Here is a 22,038-nt window from a genome sequence, read left to right on the forward strand (position 1 = left end):
AAACCAGTTCTCTTAATGATACAAACATCCTCTTTAAATTATTTTCTAAATAGTGGGATTTAAAAAAATTAAGAGGGCGAAGGCGGCATGACACTATACAAAATCACTCTGAACATATTTTCATTCTAAAATATTTGAAAAACATTGCTTCGACCTCCAGCAAATCATAAAATAGATGATGATATTCTCCGAAATCTCTTCTTTTCAAAAAAATATGCGTCCAAAATCTCCTACGCTTTTCTACCGCTTCTACTTCAGCACAGGCTACTGCAATCATAACATCCTCTTCAGAATCTGAGAAACTGCTCATTTTTTTAAAACGCTTAAATGGGAGTTTAATCACAATACTTCTATATGCTCGAATAGTCGAACCACTTTTAAACGTCGTCGTGTCTTCGTTCTGCCGATTGTATGAGCGTTAGTTACCGACTGAACGGACCGAACGTGCCGATCCGATTCAGTGGGCGCCCTCCTTTAAGTCTTCAAATTTTATTGAGATGAATAGTGTCTTATTTTTTTATGTCTTATTTATGTCTTATTTTGTCTAGGTTTCGTTTTTTATGTAGGTATCAGTCATTGGTTTGTATCAGTAGTAAGCACTCTTTTAATGCATTAAAAATTATTTTGTGTTTTAAAAGAAAATTTAATAAATAAATAAATAGATTTCACTGTTTGTATGTGAATAAAAGTTTTTTGGGTATAAAAGGTGTGACCGCTATACTATTGCAGTACACCAGCTTTTTAAGATTAATACCAATTTTTAAAAAAATGGTTTACTCTTTCAAGTAAATATAATTTAAATATATAAATAACTAAATATGCATAGATTGTATATTTAATTGCAGTTTCTCAGTTACACTCCACTCCTGCGAGTTATTTGATGGTTCTTGGAGAAAAATAGACGTTTCATTCAGATATATCAAGACGTTTTCTATTATACAAAAAATTTAAACTATCAAACAATATAACCCAGTAAAAAAATCAATAAAGTGTATTTATTTTTTAAGATTTTACGATTTCAGCGGAAAATATACTTGTAAAATTCTTTCATAGAGATCCACATCCACTTCCATAAAAAGACAAAATATTACTCGCTCAAACTTGTCATGATGTTGTTCCAAGAATTTCCGAACAGTATAAGATGCCACATGAGATGCTGCCTCATTGGGGTACCCATATATTCCAGTAGAAATACATGGAAAAGCAATAGTTGAAGCATTATTGGCCATGGCAACTTCAAGGCTTTTTTGATAGCAACTCTTCAGAAGGGCTGGTTTTTCTCCTTGAGGACCCACAGTAGCAATCACATCTAAGTCAACAAATATTTTGTATAAATAACATAAATAAGAAAGTGAAATATGTTACATTTTGCTGGTAATTTATATCCTCCCATGATTTTGGCATCCCCAGTCTCACAGCTGCCCAGACTATTACATTCCATCTGTAGATTTGAACCAGCAGTTCTGTGAATGGCCCCATCGACACCGCCTCCTGCCTTCAGGTATTTATTCGCGGCATTTACAATGGCATTAACCTGATAACATATAAATGATAATGTTAAAGAAAAACATACGTAAAAAAAGACGTTGTTAAAGAAAAACATATCTATGCATCGCGTATCTCAGAAAGAATGGAAAAAAAGTCGATTGTTTGATGGTCAAAATTTAAATACACACTACCTTCAAGTTTTTGTTATTGATATTGTTGCATTTTGTAATCGTTTTCAGTAAATAAAATATTGTTTTTTTTTAATGCTAACAGGTGATTCATACCTATGTATATTGACGTTCACAGTAACTTTTCTATACTTGACAGTTTTTAAAATTTTCAAATGAATTACAGTATGAATTGATAAATGATTGATATGAAAAAAACAGTATGCGAAAGAGACAGCGTTAAACCAAAGTTCAGTAACTTTAAAATTGTAAATAACATATCTGAAACCAATGCCACACGCATTACAAATCATTCAAAAACAATTATAGACCATATTTTAATTGATTAAGTCCGATAAACGCATTACTTCTAATGCTGTGGAACCCTGTTAATATAGAAAGTACACCCTTAACTGACCACAAACTTGTTAAATTTAATTTAATACGCATAGGTAAAACATTCAAACCCAAAATAATACATAAAATAAAATCCATAGATCATTTATTGTACATTTATGTAAGCCACAACAATATTCAGACTTTTGAGGAACTTATAAATGGAATCACAACATGCAAAGAAGAATGCCATAAAATAAAGGAACTAAAAATACGTAAAAATAATGAATGGATAACTGAAGAACTACTTAATATGATGAAAATAAGAAATAATGTCAAAAAAAACAAAAATCAACATCTCAATAACAAACAACTGGAATTGGTGTTCTTAAAACTCAAAAATAATGCTAATAATAAAAACAAAGCTTTACAAAATCAATACTTTCGGTCCAAATGACAGGCAACAGGCAATAACATAAAGAAACAATGGGGTTTTATTAACAACTTTTTTATGAATAAGAATTATAAAACGCAAATTGATAAACTGAATATTGGCCAGAATATATATGTAGGAGAAACCAATGATATGATCCGACATTTAAATATTCATTTTACTAAGGTAACTAAGGGATTTACTAGGTAAAGCTATCCTAGCCAAAGAAATACAACAACTTGGATATATCTCTAAGTTCCCGGAAGTCACACAAGAAATAGATCTATAGTGATTTATCTACTATCCTACAAGTGAAGAAGAAATAACTGAGATTATTATGGGATTAAGAAAAAAAATCAGCCGCAGGACATGATGGAATAACAGTAATGGATCTACGGAACACCAAGAATGCGATCACATAAATTCTTGTTACCTTGGTTAATAATGTATTATCTGGAGGCGAGTTCCCTACGGCATTAAAAATAAGCAAACTGTGCCCAATCTTTAAGTCTGGTTGTAAAGATAATATGAATAATTATAGGCCAATTTCTGTCATAGGCGTAATTTCTAAAATTGTCGAAAAAGTAAAAAAAAAAGAAGAATGATGTGTTACATTAACCAATTTACTAAAACAGATAAATTTCAATATGGCTTTGTAGAGCATAGTAGTACCTTAAGTGCTACAGTAGATCTAGTAAATTACGTTTCAAAAGCCCTGGATGATAAAAAGACAATTGTTGCTGTGTTTGTTGACCTTAGTAAGGCTTTTGATGTGGTGGATATGTCGCAGCCTTCTACTGTAATCGGTCATTACATGAAAAGTCTGGCCTTTTCATGAAACGCTGCCAAACACTGAAACAAATAACTGTTACGCCAAAAAACTATAAATTTTAGACGTTACGTGTAACGTCAGCATGCTTCGGCCGCTTGATGAAAACGAGCAAGATTACGTTAGGTGTCCGACTGTATTGGACGTTTCATGTACCGCTTCGAATCTACTTTGCACTTGCTGAATCAACATCAACGAAATAACACACATACTAACCTCAAAATGACGACGGCCGAGAGTGTTATTGTGACACAACAAACGCAATTCTACAAGAAATTAGAAGAGTTTTATTCCCAGAAACCTCTACGAAAGCCTTACACAAAGCACAAAATTGAAACAGTTTTACAGGAAATTATAGCAGCTAAGCAGAAACCGTAAGTACTTATCTCATTCTTATAAATTGTTTAGGTTAGGTTTATATCCGGGATTTCCCGGGTTTCTCGTCGACTCGTGATTTGTACAATGTACACTGTGAATTAATTCATGCTATTACAAAAACATATCCCCACTCTTAGTAGGTACTACCTGCTAACCTATCATTTTGAAATTTTATACACTTGTGTAGTTTGGATAGCAATATTTAGATATCCAAGGTGTCCTAATATTCCGTAGACATCGAACTAACACGTATTTTTGAAATTAAAATAAGTCGATTGGAGACAATTTACCTCTATACAAAAGTGCTTCATTTGTCTGTTAGAGTTTAGTTTTCGAGATACAGGGTGTTTCAACAACAATTTCTCCGATTTTGATGAAACTTGGTACAGTTGATAGCAGTAATAAGGGGCTACTTTCTATGCAATTAGATTTTGTTTTATATAATAAAAATATCAAACTGTGTATTTATTGTTAAACTTTGATGCCTTCTAACGGACAAACGAAGCACTTTTGTATAGAGGTAAATTGTGTCCAATCGACTTATTTTAATTCCAAAAATACGTGGCAGTTCTATGTCCACGGATTATTGGGGCAACCTGTATAATGTTAGGTATACAGGATGGCCCAATAGTGTGGCAAATTTAGCTTTTTAGAAAAAATGTTTCCTAGAAAAGTTTTATGGGAAGCATTGTACTTTAGCAGGAAATTATTTTTAGCTACACAGAGGGTTCTATAATAGCGAGGCACAAGAAAATTTTAATTATTTGAAATTTGTTTCTTTATTTTTTCTAAAATAGGTTTCTGTTTTAGAGGAAGAAAAGAAAGGCGCGAATACTTTTTGCTGCAGACATATGACGTTATGACCATTTCTGACCAATCACATTTAATAAAGAAACATAAAAGCGAGGATGAAATCGAGTTTGTAGTGGCGTACGAAGATTTATTTGATAAAGTATGTGATTATCATATCAACAAAACAGGGCACGGTGGTCGTTAAAATGGAAGTAGCTCTCAAAAATAAATTGAGTATCCCACGTCCGGCCATAGAATGTTTTGTTCAATGCTGCAAAAGCTGCAATGAAAAGAAACATGGCAGACAAAAATTTGTAGTACGTCCGATTGTAAGCAAAGATTTTAATGAAAAAGGGCAGGTGGACCTGATAGATTTCCAATCGCTTCCCGATAAGCAATTCAAATGGATAATGAATTATCAAGATCATGCCACAAAATTCGTATTCTTACGACCAATGGAAACCAAACGTGCCGAGGAAGTTGCTTCCAACTTATTAAGTATTTTTCTGTTAATAGGAGGTCCGAAAATTCTCAAGAGCGACAACGGTCGCGAGTTTGTAAATAAGGTTATACTTGAATTGAAAGAGTTATGGCCTGAATGCATTATAGTACACGGTCGTCCTAGACACCCCCAGAGTCAAGGCAGCATTGAACGCTCAAACCAAGACGTTGAAAACATGATTCGAGTTTGGATGTCTGACACGAATAGCAAAAGATGGTCGGTAGGGCTTCAGTTTGTGCAATGACAATAAGACGGTCTCCGTATAAAGCACTTTTAGGCTGTGAACCTAAAGTTGGTCTATCTTCTAGTAACATCCCCTCAGCGCTTGCAAAAACATTAACTTCCGAAGAAGAGCTTATGAAAATTATAAATAACGAAGAAGATTCAGTTGTCGAAATATCGGATGCACATGAAAGTCTCGCTGATGAAGATACCGTCATTACCAATATTGTGTCTTGCTCGGAGGAAAAAAGATCTGAAGAAGCAATTTGCGAAAATTGTTTACGTGTTGGTAATATTACTGAAGTTTGTCAACAAGGATCTTTAGTACCGTGCAATTTACACTACCGGACAAAAGTGGAGAAACAAAGTGCCTTTGGAATTTTTTTTTATATTAGTGTATTTTATCATTAATTTTTAATTTTTTTTAAATATAATTTTGTTTCTAGTCTTCAGTACCTCAATAAAAAATTTAAAAAAAAACAAGTGACAACTAATATATTTTATTCTTGTTTTTACAGGGGACAAAAGTGGAGAAACCCTATTTTTATTTATTTTTTATACACAATGTATTAGTTGTACATACAAAGACTAATAATGTGTAGCAAAACCCTTATTATTTATAACTTCAGCACACCGACTTCGCATAGAGTTCATTAGGCTGTCAATATAATCTGGTGAAATGGAATTCCACTCCTCTTGAAGAGTTGTGAACAAATCATCCTGGTTTCTAAATTTATCTTTATTTTTTTGCCTAATTTTCCTGGTGGTCCCAAAGGTTTTCTATCGGGTTTAAATCCGGACTTTGTGCGGGCCATTTCATAATGGGCACATTGTTGTCTTCAAACCATTTCTTCAAACCATCGAAGCGGCATATTTTCTTCTGCGTATGGAAGCATATGATCCTGAAGAATTCTTAAAAATTGAAATCTGTCCATTTTTCCCTCAACTTTTCTTAATGGTCCTACTCCTGATCCGGAAAAGCAACCCCAAACCATGATATTGCCTCCTCCATGTTTCACAGTTGCCCTGGTGTACTTTGGATTAAGTCTAGTATTGGCAGGACGACGAACCCATTTCATTCCATCAGATCCGAATAGGCAGAACTTACTTTCATCAGAAAATAGAACCGTTTTCCACTTTTGGATTGTCCAATCAAGATGTTCCTGTGCAAATTGGATTCTAGCCAATCTATTCTTTTTAGAAATGAATGGTTTTTTGGCTGGACGACGGCTTTAAAAATTCAAATTCAGTCAAACGACGACGAATAGTACGCACAGATACCGAAACCCCAGGTATTTCATTATAAATTTCTGTGGCGGGCATAAAGGGATGTTCTGTTGCCAACATTTTTATTTTTCTCTTAGTAACTTTATTCGTTTTCCTTGGCCGTCCATACCTTGGACGGGTAGTCACACTATTATATTTTTTAAAAGCAGCAATAGTTTTTGACACTACGGTTCTATTACGATTAATTTGCCTAGCAATTTCACTTTGTTTTACACCAGCTTGAAATTTTGAAACAATTAATTTTCCGAGATCAATACTCAGATCTATTCCGCGAGGCATTTTGCACAAATCGTATATAACAGTTTAACACTCAACGTTAAGATCAAACTAATGATAAATAATCACTTTAAATATCAAATAAGATTTGTTTGGAATGTTTATTCACTTTTGTCCGCATAAAATAGCATAAATAATTTTTTGATCAACTGATAAGGTAAATACAAATAAGAAGGATGTGTTTTTATGCTGCGATAATAGAGCTAATAAGAACAGGATGATGCCTATCAATAGGCAACGATGGGTCATCATTAATGTTTACTAAAAAGCTCTGTAAATGGGAGCTAACAATAACTAGATCTACTAGTACATTATTAATATTACGTACCTTATTAATTTGTGTAAAATTAGTAAAAGATAAAAAACTTTTAAAATCATATATAGAAACAGTTTTCACATTATGGACAAGTTCACGAATAATAGATAAGATTTCAGCCATTCAACAGCACATCCTCTAAATCCATAACGGAAAAGCTTCTGCAGCAGTATTTCGCGATCGACACAGTCAAATGCCTTAGAAAACTTGCAAAACACTGTTGCAGCCATCTGTCCCTCATTAAGACCCAAGTACGGTCTTTCCAGAAGATTAAAAATATCATCACTAGTACTGCTTTTATCTTTGAAGCCAATTTGATTTTTATTTAATAAATTATGTTTTTCTAGAAAAGAAGACTTTGTTCATTTTAAAAATTTTTTCGACAATCTTTGAGAGTGTTGGCAACATTGAGATGGGTCGGAAACTTAAACATAAATACCATCAATACCTCCAGAATTCTTGTTTTTAATTTTTCCTAAAATACGCTTAAACTCTTGAACATCTGTATGATATAGGCAAAAGGATTCCCATACAGATATGTTTTTTAAATAAGCATTGAATCAATATTAGATTTTATATTATGTCCCAATTTTTCAGCAATTGTACAATAATAATTATTAAAAGTATCTGGATCCATGTCAGTTTGATAAAAATTCTTTTTATTACAGCTTCCCGTTAAGTTGTTAACTATTTGCCAAATTTCTTTTGATTTATTTGTTGAATTGCAAACTTTATTATAATAGAATGCCCTCTTTGCTGTTTTGATAACTTTTCAGTATATAGACTTATATACTCATGATTTAGTTTCTTTCTGTTTTATTATTTTTAAAGGAAAATTTTTTTCTAATAGTTTGAGAGTTTGATGTCAAATTCATTTAGGGGGTCAGGGGAGTTCTTCATTACCTCCCAATTAATTTTATTGCAATCCCTTTTAAACTTAATAAAATGTGCTTTACTATATATCCTTCCCCTTTGCATGACTTAGTACTCTTAATGTTTAAGTTTACAATAGATAAAATAGCTTCATGATCTGATAAGCTGATTTAGAGGCTGTGCTTTGATGTGGCTTGAGTCATATTTAACAAATAGAAGACAGGTGGTTAAAGGCCAACACAGTACTTCATCTGTTCAAAATATCAATTGTGGAGTTCCCCAAGAATGGGTTCTTGGCCCTTTATTGTTTCTCATTAATTAATGGCTTACTATTAATGGATCCTTTAGGTTATTTGCTGATGGCACTACTATTCTGTGGCTAGGAACAAATAAGAATACATTGGAAGACACAATAAATATTATTGATATATGATATAATTAATGATATTACACTTACAAGCTGCTCAGTCACTTTTTGTCTCGCAGAAGTGTGCTGTGAGATATTTGTGTGCAGTAAGCTTTATAGACCACTGCAGGCTGCTATTTGTTGGGGAGGAAATAGTCACATTAACTTGTGTTTTCATACTGATGACAGTAGAGAGGATTCATAAAAAATACAAGAGTACTAATGAGCTCAACATATCTTCAACAAGATTTATTGTTAACGAGTTGATGGGAAAAAGCCACACAACTCTTAAATTGGAATCCAATTTACATGCAGACACACTGAACTCTAATTACTGTAACATTGCTTCTGAAATCACCAAGGATGTTTTTTTAGTAGATATACAACTCAGGATTATATGAGACATGTAAATGTGGAGGAGACATTTTTCTTTAATTCTACTAATATTTTGGAGGTCAGAGGTGTCATGAGAAAAATAAAGCATCAGCAGGCTGGGATCATGTCTCTTTAAGGATACTCTCAGTATTACCACCCAATGCGCTTCAGGCATTTTTAGATTAAATGAATCTTCCACTTCAAATACATTTCCCAATTACCCTAAACAAGCAATTATTGTTCCGGTTCATAAGGGGGGAGACTGCAGCGGTCCTTCTAATTTTTGACCAATAGCTCTCCTCCCTACCATATCTAAGACTGTTGAAGGTGAGAATGGTATCTTATTTGGATAGATTTTGGGTTACAAGAGGCCAAGAGCACAGGTGATGCTATTTTTGAACTTCAATTTCGTTTTGACTGTGTGCATCACAAAATACTGTTGTGGAAGATGGAGAGATATGGTTTTAGAGATTAGGGTCTTCTTTGGGTTGGTTCAGCTCCTATCTATCAGGTCCTGTCCAAAGGGTTAATTTTGGTGGTCATTGCTCTGAAAAACTACAGACTACTACAGGGGTTCCCCAAGGTTCTGTACTGGGGCTGTTAATGTTTCTTCTTTATGTTAATGACCTTCTTTGCCCGCCATAAAAGGTAGGCTTACTATGTTTGCAGATGACACCATCATTTGGCATGGAAAACACATTGACCAACTGAAAATGTTTCTGGATGCTGATTCCTTATGATTTGGGCTTTAAGAGCATAACAATTTGCTTATATTTTTCTACACAATTGCGTGATATGACCCTCAAATTTTAGTTTATTATCAATAAATAAACCTAAAAATTTATTTTCGTCTAAGTTGTTTAGATTGTGATTTTCCAAAAACACATTATTTAAATTGCTTTTAAAATTCATAACACTAGTTTTTGAAATATTTAAACACAGTTTGTTGGAATCACACCATTTCTTGATTTCAACAATATCTCTGTTAACTGTGGTATTTAGATTCATCTCAGTCCTGTCATGCCATAAAATTGTTGAATCAACCGCAAACTGAATGAATTTACCTGAGATCCTAAGATTGGCCATGTCATTAATATAAATGAGGAATAGAAGTGGCCCAAGAACTGAACCCTGAGGAACACCATGAGTCACAAGCTGCTCCCTTGAAAGGGCACCATCCACAGAAACACTCTGCATTCTAGTATGCAAATAGGACCCAAACCACTGAAGAGCCAGACCTCTGAATCCATACCGCTCAAGCTTCCACAGCAGTATTTCATGACTAACACAGTCAAATGCTTTGGTCAAGTCACAAAACACTGCTGCAGCAATATCACCACTGTTCAAGCTCAAAAATAAGGACTCAAAGAATGAAAAGATTGCATCTGATGTTCCCATGGCACTTTGAAACCCAAATTGCTCCGATCTTATAATTTGCTTTTCGCTTTTGCTAAATATGACATAAGTCGCTTTTTAACCAATTTCTCGATGATTTTTGAGAGGGTGGAAAGCAATGCTATTGGTCTGTAAGAAGAGGGTGAATCTGAAGCTCCCCCCTTAAACAAAGGCGTGATTCTGGCTACTTTAAGATAATTGGGAAATTGGCCATTATTGAAAGAATGATTAATTGCAGATACAAGTACCTCCAGTGCCAAATCAGGTAAATTGAAAAATAACCCTACATTTTCATCATAGCCAGACGTATTTTTCTTCTTTATCTCCTTTAGAGTAGACTTAAGCTCAACTAGATCAGTTGGCAAAAAGAAGAAAGAATATGGTCCAGCCCTACTCAAAAAACTGTTCATAGTTGGAAAAACCCTGAATTTGACTTGCTATGTTGACTATGTTGACTACCTATGGTACAGTAGAAATTCAGCCTATCAGGTTCAATATTTACCTTTACAATATTGTCCCATGTTTATACCTGATGATTTGTGACATACCTTTTAATTTTATTAAATGTGATCAAAAATACTTTATGAGTGTAGATTGCGAAAAATTTATCTGATTATTTCAAAAATGGGCGCTTCTATCGAAATAAGTCAAGAGCATATTTTTATGTTAAAATGTTGGTTTATTTTTAATTTTACTATCCAAAGAATTAAAAAGTAACCAGAAAAAAAAAATACATTTTTATCTTTGCTGACCATTCATTTTAACTGACCCTGTATATATTTTAGCATAAAATATTATAAAATCAGTTAATAACATTAACAGTAGTATACGATACAAATTTCGAGAAATAATGACTAGGCGTTTCGAAAATATTAACAAAAAACCATCTTCAATAGGAATTATAAAACACCCTGTAACATGAAAACTAAGTTAATAATATATAATGCATATATAATGAGCTCTAGAGATTGGCTCATTATATTTATCCTACAAAAACCAAGAAATTAACTGGAAAAAATTGATATTAAATAAAGTATATGTTAGCTCACAAATTTTGTTTTATTTATTTTAATATAATTAGTAACTAAGACATTAAACTTTTTTAAAAATTTTACTTGCTTAATTTCATTTGGCAATAGGTTATAAAATTTGGGCCCCAAGAAAAATATTGTTTGCTGACTTAATGTTCGGTTTACTTTTTTTAGGTAGGAGTATATTTTTATTTAAATTGCACCTGGTTTGATGATGATGATTAGTAATTGTTTGTTTAGAATGATGTTTATGTATATAGGAACAACATGTTGCAATAAAAATTATCTTAATATCACTTATACAATTCATTAGTTGAAAACAATCTGGGTTTTTTAAACATTATTTTTATGATTGAATTCTGTACAATTTTAAGTGCACCAATACTGTTTTCGGAAGCTGCGCCCCAGAGCAATATTCCATATCTTAGTAATGGTTCAATTAAAGCCTTATATATCAAAATCAGTATTTTTCTTGAAAGAATTTCTCTAAGAATATAAAAATTATGGATTAGTGCTCCAATTTTTTTTTTAAATATATTACATGATGATCCCATTTTAAGTTTTTATCTATGTATACACCCAAGTATTTAATTGAATCAACCTGTTCAATAGAATTTTCTATATTGTTGACTTTAATCGCGAAATCTGGTCTACTGGTGTCCTTTATAGAAAATGTAATGAACCTTGATTTTTTGCTATTTAGAGTGAGTTTAAAGGTGTCTAAAAATTTTTTTATTAGGGCCAGACCATGTTGAAATTTTGATTTAACATCTTCCCATGTGTCCCCATAGAAAACCACAGAAGTATCATTTGCATAGGAAACTATCTTCCCACATAAATCTATCTCATTTATACCATTCATGTAGATATTAAATAGTATGGGTCCCAGCACAATGCCCTGTGGCACCTCAGTCCTCACAATCTCTGGCTCACTAATAGTATTCTGAATTTTGGTGTATTGTACCCTATAATTCTTTAAGAGTAACAAAATGTTTCCTCATATACCATATTTTTCCAGAACTTCCAATAAGATTGAATGGCAGACTGTATCAAATGCCTTTGATAAGTCCAGGAATGCCACAAGGCACTTACTATTTTTGTCTAGATGTGCAGTTATAGTACCCACAAGTTCATACATGGCATCCACTGTGTTCATACCAAAGGTAAACCCAAATTGGTTTTTTGATAGAATATTGCTATGATTAAGATAAGATGTCAATCTTTCTTTAAGAGATTTCTCAAAGATTTTGGCAAAATTAGAAATGGTACTTATAGGTCTGTAGTTTTCCATGTGTTGTTTTTTACCTGATTTAAAGATGGGACTTACGGTGGATACTTTGAACTAGTGTGGTACTTTTCCAGTCTGAAATATTAGATTTATAATATGTACTAGAGGTTCTAATAGGTATGAATGAAGAGACGTTATTACTTTTGATATTATTCCATCCTTACCTGGGGAGCACTTATTTTTTAGGGAGCTTATATGTTTAATTCCATAATTTTTTGTCACAGGTGGTAAATACATAGATGTTTGACATGCATTTTTTAGTTTAAATTGGACTGAGGGCTTTGCTACTGTATCTGCTATTTTAGAGCCTGCATCAATAAAAAAAGTATTAAAACTGTCGGTCAAATTTTTAGGATCTGCTATCTTAGTACCATTTTCCATTTTATGTCTTCCTTTTTTTTATCTTTGCTTTCATTAAAAGCATCATTAACAAAATTATATATTTTTTTGATATTTTTACTATTTTGCTCAATCCTAGTTCTGTAGTATTCATTTTTTGTGTTTATGATTAATTTGTTGAGTTTATAAAGATAGTCTTTATATTCTTTAAGTTTTTGGGGATTCGGATATTTACCTAGTGAATGTTTTAGCTTATCTCATTTGTTATCCATGGTTTGATTTTCCTAAATTTATTGTTTATTGTCATCTCAAAGGATGAGTTATTGACTAAATTTGTAACTTCATTTACAAGACTATCCACTGCTGCTTCCGGGTCATTAAATTTTAGAGACTCCTCCCATTTTGCTCTTTGTGCCAGGTCACATAACTTTTCATAATTAATTTTTTTAATGGATTGATATATGGTTTTCTCTCGGGTTTTCTCTGTAACATCTTTGTTTTTATAGCTGTTTTTTTTCATTTCAATATTTATTAGTATGGGCAAGTGATCTGTAATATCATGGTTAATTATATACGACTCAATCTCAACTTCCCTACGTTTAGTTTTGAGAAATACATGGTCCAGACCTGTTTGAGATTCTGTCTTATTATATTGTTGTATAAAGAAAAAAACCCATGCGCATTCAATATTGAGATACATATATATTTATTTACCATGTGGTCATTTTTATTTAAAGTATTTATATTTATGTCTCCCAAAAATAAAGAATTATTAGTATTTTTTTTATGATTTTAATATAGGGTGAGATCAGTTAAAAAGTCAGCAGTATTTGAATTTGGTGAACGATAACAAACATATAAATTAAAAGTTATTTTTTCAAATGTAAAAATTAGACTAGTAATATTTACTCTTGATAAATCTTATTTCAAGGTGTGTATTTCAAGGTGTGTATTTCAAGGTTTACTAAAGAACATCTAGTGTAGACCAAAATTCCATCAAAAGCATTAAAATCACCATCATCATAATATGAATCATAACCCGGAATATTAAATAATGCAGCTGAGCTTAGACTATGGCATTCCGTCAACAAGATAAAGTCACAACTTCCAAGATTGTATGATTCAAGAAAAACATATAATTTATCGATGTTAGATTTTATGCCCCTTATGAAAGAAAGAAAGAAAGAAAATGTGCTATATTACGTAAGACAACAAATTCTTGTGTACAAGCATCCTAAAAACTAAAAAATTCCAAATTCACTTTAAATTTCAAATTTCAAACAAACATAACATCTAAAACACTTTACCATAAAATTTACACACATTACCAAAATTAATCATAAAAAAACAGATTGAGAAAAAAAAAAGCATCTTTTTGATAAATTTCATTAAAAAATAAGTAAAGCTGTCAATAAAACAGAATTTAGAGGAAGTAAATTAAATTATTTAACAGGAAACAAAACTAAAACACTAAAATGATGTCAGAGCACAGGTTAAAAGGTATCATTAAAAAAATCGTCAAGGCTATAATATGCCCTGGATAATAAAAGTGATTTTAATTCCTTTTTGAATCTCTTAACTTCTAAAATTTGTCTAATACATAGAGGAACATGGTTGTAAATTTTTTTGCTAAGGTATATAAGTGAGTTCTTGGTGAGGGAGGATGTAGGGATTGGTAAGGGAAAATCGTTAACCTGGCAAGTCATATGACCAGTGTTAGAGGGAGGTTTAGGACATTTATGAATAAGAGTAGCTGTTTCTAAGATAAAAAGAGAAAAAAGAGTTAGGATTTTTTGAATCTCTTAACCCAGCAGAACATAGGTATCTGCCTTTTTTTGAATCACAAAAATTATGTTTAATAATCCCTTGTTGCTTAAACCCCAAAAAGGCAAGCCATAACGAAGGTGGGACTCAATAAGAGAAAAGTATACTGAACGTGCAACTACCCCTCCCAGCTCATGCCCCGCCATTCTTACTGCAAAGCATCCAGAGGATAATTTTGATGCAAGATTTAGGATATGATCTTCGAAGCGAAGGCGACCATCAATGGTAATACCAAGGAACTTACAGCTTTCTTTGTTTTGCAAGGGGGAGTTTTCACTAAACATAAGGCCCTGAACGTCACACTTAAATGTTAAGCATATAATATGTTAAGCAGCAGTATGTTTAATTGAATTGCATCTTTGTTTATGATATTATTAATTAATTCAGGCTTAATAGAAATAGTTTTCTGTTCAATAGAGATATCATTTAAGACTTCTGCTTCCATAAATCTTTTAAGTATATGTAATATATAACCTCATAATATCCTCCCATTTTGAGTAAATACAGAGTGGTACTTATTTACGTGTTTGGATTCCATAGCCCTTTTAAAAAGTTTTTGATTTTGTGGAGTCAAATCGTCATTGAAGTAGATATTGTTATTGTTACCTTGTATAACACACATGTCTGTCTTCAATCCCTTCAGTTCCTTGATTCTTTGAAAAAACTTACTTTTTTCTGCCTTCTCCTTAAGTTTAACCAACAGTGGGGCATCATCTTGTTTTCCTAGTCTGTACACTTCCCGAACCGATATATGAAGTTTTTGTCTTATTTTTAGACAAATATGCAGCTGGTAAAATATTGTGATGTATATTGGGACATCCTGTATATTATTGGCCATTATTAATAATTGTTTTTTGTGGTTGACATATGTATTGTTACTTTGTACTAAAACCTTTTTTTATTGACTTTTGTTTTTGAAACTTTCCTTTTAACTGTAATATATATTTTTTCTGTATTATTATATTTTTTGTTTTGTTTACAACTTAAAGTTGAAAAACAATAAAGCATATTTGATTTGATTTTTATATGGCAAATCTTAAAATTAACCTTTTTGAAAATTATGTCATAGAGGGCGCCACCAGCAACAATTTGACCCATTTTTTTTTAAACTCTACTTCCCCATCTTTGAATAAAAGAATTTTTAGTATTGAGACAAATAATGGAGATCATGCCAATCATTTACTGAAAAATATTCATAATTTTTATCTTTAGTATTTCATTATTCATTCAAAGTGTAATAAAGCAATTTAAATAGTTTATGAATGTCATTTTTTTTTGAGTGCATTGAAAACTTTAAATGTAAATATCTCAAAAAGGGCTAACCCTAGCAAGATTTTTGAAGTATACTTAGTATACCTTTTTGGTAACCAAAACTGGTTGAACACAGAACAACGTAAAATGCACTATGCCAAATCCAAAAATGTTACAGAGTTTAAAAAAAAAATCATGCCAAATGTTGCTGGTCCCACCCTCTATGACATGATTTTAAAGGTTAATTTTAAGATTTGCCATATTATTATAAAACCAAACTGATTAAAATAAATTAAGTTTATCACCCTTATATTGGTTGTCTTTGACTTTTGAACTAGGCAAATTTAGCTTAACCTGATTCATAAACGGATTCTGCTGTTCAATTATATACCACTATTTATGAGACAGCCTGTATAAATACTTTTGGAATTATAACATCAAACTTACTACTAGAAATCTTTTTACTTACCTTAAGTTTTGTAATATCACCAACAAAAAAAGAAATTTTATCAGCTAAAATCTCATTTTTTGAATTATCAATCTCATTCCCAGGCAAAGCAGTCCCAGGTTTTCCCAAATTTTTTTCTTGGGCATACTGCTTCCAGGTTTTGATGTCCTGCCACTTTGTCCATTGTTGATTATCCCGAGAGTCGTATTCAGATATATATTTGCGTTTCTCAGATTCCCAACTCATTTTATTAGCTAAATTTGGATTTGCCACGAAAAGAAAACGGCTGGACAAAATCAACCACTGGTTTAATAATTTTGCCGGGATGTTTTGAACAGCTGATTTTGATGAAAACGCAAACATGGCTGGTCGGGCTACAGCAAGGGCACTACCAGCGTTGCCAACTGTTAAAACAAACAATCCACTGGATTGACGTTCAAAATCTACAAAGTTTAGCGATTAAACGAACTTACCTGTGAAGTCCTATTGAAATTATATGAGGCGCTTCGTCCGTAGAGATCACTTATACTTCGAGGCGTTTCAGAATTAACCCGGTTCAAAAATCTCACGTTTCAAAATTAACCGGTGAAATCAGCTGGTTGTGACCGATAAGGTATCGGATTAACCCGGATGCATTTTAACATTCCGGTATAGGATTTGACACCCAGGCGAATTTAATAAAATTGGTCGATTTGAGTTCGTTTCGCCAATAAATGCGAAGTGCCAAAATTAGGGTCAGAAATGTCAGAATGTTGGACGGTGCTAAAACACAAGCCGGATTGTTGCAATGTGATTGGCGCGGTTTTTCTATTAAATAGGCTGACCACGTGTCAACAATCCGTTAATGCGTTCTCTGTTCGTGCAGTATTAAGGCTAGCGTCCACTTCAGACGGATCGCGGCGGGGCGGACCGGGCCGCGTATTTACCAACCCTAACCCGCTACGGTGCTAACCGATTCCAATTATGGCCGAACGAAAAATTTACAAACCATATCCCGACACAGTTCACTCGTACTGCAGGGAGTTAGGATCAGGAGATTAGTCAACTGCGTTGAATTTTTAATGTAATATTATAATGGCCGCTTTCGCAGCACTAATTTAAGAACATTTAGGAACAAAACAAATTAAAGGCAAAATCACATTCACTGCTGACTGAGAGACAATATCGTCGGCTGAATGCAAAAACTAGGCAACTATTTTTTGATAGTTTCGAGAAAATGGGCAAAACATTATAAGCGATATAATTAGAACTGCTCTGCAGTAAATGTATTTAATAAAATAGCTTAATTTTTTTGTAAGTTCTTTATTATGATGAAAACATTACATTTAGTACAAAATTAAATATATATATATATATATATATATATGTATTATGCAAGGAAAAATAAATATATTTAAAAATAAAACTAAAGATATCTACTTTTTGCACTAATTTTTTTTCCCTCTTTGTATGTACCTGTACGTGAAAGAGAGGCACAATACATAATTAAAATAACGTAAATTAAAAGTTTTATCCTTTTATGGTTGCTTAAAGTAAACAAAATTGCTGTGATTAATCATCTTCTTCTTGTTCCCTCCTAACGTGGGGTAAGTTATGGTAAAAATCAAAATAATCACGACTTAATGCTGGTGGGTTTGTAGAAAACAATGACATTAGGTCATTATATTTTTGCTCAGTTATGGGATGGCCCTGTGGATAACAAGGTAGAATATTGATTGACTGCCTACGTAAAGTTTTTTTTTTACAATCCACCTGTCTAAAGTTAGCTTCACCAAAAGACTCTTTGCACTCATATTGGTAAGCATTTTCCTTTCTAAAGCGAAACCAGCAGAGCTTTTGAAATGAAACAGGCTCATTATTAATATCTGTTTTTCTCATGGTCAACTGGCTATTGGCAAATGCCTTCCAATCAAAAAAATCATTGCCCTGAATGTCATGAATTGCATAGGGCTGATCTCCCCTTTTCCTTGCACTTCTGGCAATAGTCTTCCAATCGCCTGGCCACAGTGCTTTACCAACCCTTTTAAATTCAGTGCCTATAGCGGAGTGCATTGAGTCGCACTCCATTTCGCTGTGACCAGGTGTCAAAAATGTTAGATGGATCGTTTTTAAATTGCCTATTACTTGTACTGTATGCATGCACATTGCAACAACGTACTTGTTAAGGTTTTGTCCACCACATCTATCACTAAAAAACCTTATTTCTTCTACAGAATTTGGCAGGGATTTAAAATATCTAAATAAAAGACTCGCTATTTCACAACTACCTCTACCTCCTTAACCCTCGTGCCACATAAAACAGTCTCCTTTTCTGTTACCAACGTTATAAATTGTAAAGTTATAAGTGGCTAATCGACGTTTGTAAAATAAGGCTCTTTTAGCAGCAGGTTTTATAACGCCTTTAACTGATTCATATTTTTTTCCCTCATCTCTGTTTTTTTTCCTAATATTTCTTTTCCACAATTCTGGCCTTTTTCTTTTCCTCCGAGGTTTACTAGTTACTTCTGGATGTTCCTCCATTCCAATTAAATTATTTTCACTAATACCTTCTCCTTCATTAGATGCTGTATCTTCCTCTGAATCTGAAGAACTGGTGCTAGAAAGATATTCAGAATTGTCTGGGGAAAAATCGCTAAAGCTTTCATCTTTTTTCTTTTCATAATCAGAGTTCCCTGCTAACGTGCGGTTATCTAAAACACAGAATTTTTAATAGTGCATGATAGTTGCTATTACTAGTATAATATTATACCCAAGGGCTCCTCCTCAACGGTTTCTTCATTCACATTACCATGATTTAATTCAAGCTGGTCTACATTAAACGTTTCTTCAGTTATCTCATGATCCGATCCGTGCATGGAATTATTGACCTCATCTAAAGAAAATTCAGTAGGGCTGTTAACGCAATTAATTTCGCCAAAATCTTGCAGATATTGTTCATCTTGATTGGCTATAAAATCTACAATAAAAAAAATTAGAATACTAACACTAGAAAAAATTTGCATCTACCTAATAATATAACTTCCTCAGCAGATGCTTGTACTAATGAATCATGACGCGGGCCAGCTATTAATGTATCTTTGATTTGACACTAGTCTCCATTTGAAGAAAGTCTATTTAGTAGGTTGCCTTCAGTACCAACATTAGTATTAAAATCCAAGTTTTCTTTAGATTCACATTGGTTGCCGATAGTCGTTAAAGATCGGTTCATCGAATCTAGAATTTAAAATACTTGCATATTAAATCGGTACTTATTTTTTCATTAATTTAATAAAAAAAGCATGAGGCCTTACCATTTATTTAGTTATGTCCAATATCTTTACTTACCTTACGCATCATGTTACGCCTTAATTCTTTAAATGTAAATTGCAAATTTTAATCATATAAGTACTAATTTCAGTCACTTAAAAAAAATTAAAGCAATTAAGAGTTTTTTAAATAATAAAATCTCACAAATTTTTCCTCTGTAAGGTGGCTTTCACATTAAGGCACACCAATAAGCAATTGGAAAATGTCAATAGGCAATACGCAATATTATTTAAGTTTTCTGTCACATTAAAACAATAACAGTATTGCCAGAATTCTCTGACTATTATGTCATTCAACGACTCCAAAGACACAAGAATTTTCACTATTTCTACAAAAAATTTTATAAAAACCTGGAACGGCGCAAATATTTTACGCCTTTTTAATAAAATAAAAAATTATATTATAATATAATAAAATACTATCAGTATCAGTACTAACAGTCTAATGCGCAAACTTCTCACAGCACTATTTGCAAAACCGCAATATTTAACGCTTTTCACGGTGCATGTATCGCTATAGCAATGATATCGCTGCAACAAGCAATATTTTTGGTTCAACCCAAGTTTAATGGCAAATTGCGTGTTGCCTATTGCCAGATTGCTTATAGCTGGTTGCCTTAGCGTGAGAGCCGACTAAATCCCTAAAAATAACACGCAAGCAAACTACGTAAAAACCGTTGAAAAGAAAACATAATTCTAACCTAACTTATTTTTAAATACAAGTTTTAGAGTTAAAAATTGGGAAATATAAATCGCCTATATAACATTCAATTACCTTCATCTTTCGGGTTTGCCTCAAGCACTAAATTCACCATTTTAACACCCCTAGACATCATTTTGGACTGTATATTCACTAAAAACGGTCTACATTGGCAAACATAAACAACGGAAATAATTACAAATATTTACTGCAATAACATGATAACTTTAGATACCTATTGTACTTGTCGTAAATTAAGCTGTCAAAGTACGATAAAAAGTGTATATCTTAAGTTATCCACAAATACCGTAAACAAAAGTTTTAAATATTTTGGGCAATAAATAGGTATACGAAGTTGCCTAGTTTTAACAATTAATTTATCCGTGAAAGTTTATGTAAAAACTAGATATCTTCAGTTACCCATTATTTGCTTTAAAATAGGGACCTATTATTTATGTACAAAAAAAAGGAGACTTAAGATGTCTACATTTGTTTTTGAAAAAGATCTTTTATTTAGAAATTTGTAAGGGTATCTTACGTTATCTGATTTTAGCATTAAAAAGAAGAAACATATTTATTTCATCTACTTTTTACAATATCTAATAGATGTCGCTAATTTAAAGTTAGGAGTTATCCAATTTTTGCATAAATTTCTTCTCAATTCAAGCATATTAAAACATAGATAACCCAATAAACACGAAATTTTGAGTTACCTAGTTTTTGCATTCAGCCCACGATATATAGGGTATTTTAAATTCGTCCCTCATTAATGGGTTCTCGGTAACCATAGAAGATACGAAGATGGGTAAATTTGGGCAAAGATGCGCATTTCTGAGCTCAAAAATATGCCTTTTAAAAAATTAAAAACTCCCGATTGGTTCCGAAAATAATCGTGAAAAATCAAAATTTTAAAAATGTATTTTACTTTTTTTTGAGCTTATTATCTATCGGATTTTAAAATAATTTACACTTTTGCATTTTCACTTTTTCCTTGCTACATGGTGGCGGAATCTGTTTGAAGTATGGTAAAGTGTAAAAATGTTTGTAAGGCTAAAAAACTAGGTCGGTGGTCTACGAGCTCTATCTAGTAATAAAAATAAAAGTGAAACTAATTTTTTTATATTTTAATTACACACTTGTATTGTGCGTAGATTTTAAACAGTCGAAATACAAAATACTTGGGTTTTTAACATCATCAACAAAATTACATGGAATGTACAGGGTGGCCCAAATTCGACCCTCATCATTGGGATCTCGGAAGCGGTAAGAGATACAGGGTCGATTAAATTATGGCAAAGTTGCATAATTTGATGCTTATTAAAATTCCGTTTAAAAATTTAATAAATTTCTGATACGTTTGCAAATATCGAGAAAAAAAAGACATTTTAAAAATTCGATTTTATTTTTTTACTAGCTTATTTTTTTTATCCGATTTTAAAATAATTTGCACTTTTGCATTGCCACTTTTTCCGTGCTACATGGTGGTTTTCAATAAAACGTTTCGTCTTTTGCCGACCATCAATAACTTTGTTTTTTCTAATGGCCGCCATATTGGATTTTTACATTTTTAACTAATTAACCCTAACTGTACAGTGAAAGTGACCCCATTATTGACTCCACCCGCTGGCTTGTGATTGGTCGGTGCCGCGCCGGAAGTGACGTAATCAATATTCGATATTATCGAAAAAACCATAAATTATTATTATATTATTATGTATGTAGAATAAGTAATAACCAAATGTAAATAAGAAAATAACCAAATGTAGAAAACTATAAC

General features: G+C 32.5%; 1 protein-coding gene across 1 annotated transcript; it reads right to left on the reverse strand.

The window, feature by feature from the left end:
- Positions 1-973: 973 nt before the first annotated feature.
- On the reverse strand, positions 974-16,873 carry LOC126746381 (macro domain-containing protein mll7730-like). The gene is made up of 4 exons (XM_050454614.1): positions 16,730-16,873; positions 16,278-16,660; positions 1,366-1,534; positions 974-1,309 (listed from the first exon to the last, which is right to left on the reverse strand). The coding sequence occupies exons 2-4, from the start codon at positions 16,617-16,619 to the stop codon at positions 1,011-1,013; spliced, it is 810 nt and encodes a 269-aa protein (XP_050310571.1). The 5' UTR covers positions 16,620-16,660; positions 16,730-16,873; the 3' UTR covers positions 974-1,010.
- Between the last annotated feature and the right edge of the window lie 5,165 nt (positions 16,874-22,038).

The sequence above is a fragment of the Anthonomus grandis genome, chromosome 17, assembly GCF_022605725.1.
Source record: "Anthonomus grandis grandis chromosome 17, icAntGran1.3, whole genome shotgun sequence".
Taxonomy (NCBI): Eukaryota; Metazoa; Arthropoda; class Insecta; order Coleoptera; family Curculionidae; genus Anthonomus; species Anthonomus grandis.

What these genes read in the sequence shown, in the direction of transcription:
- LOC126746381 (XM_050454614.1), bottom strand. Translation starts at nt 16,619, where the DNA reads ATGTTTGCGTTTTCATCAAAATCAGCTGTTCAAAACATCCCGGCAAAA. An exon ending in GTGATATTACAAAACTTAAG is followed by an intron (nt 1,535 to 16,277) that starts GTAAGTAAAAAG and finishes ATATGTTATCAG; the next exon opens with GTTAATGCCATTGTAAATGC. An exon ending in ATATAAATTACCAGCAAAAT is followed by an intron (nt 1,310 to 1,365) that starts GTAACATATTTC and finishes TTGTTGACTTAG; the next exon opens with ATGTGATTGCTACTGTGGGT.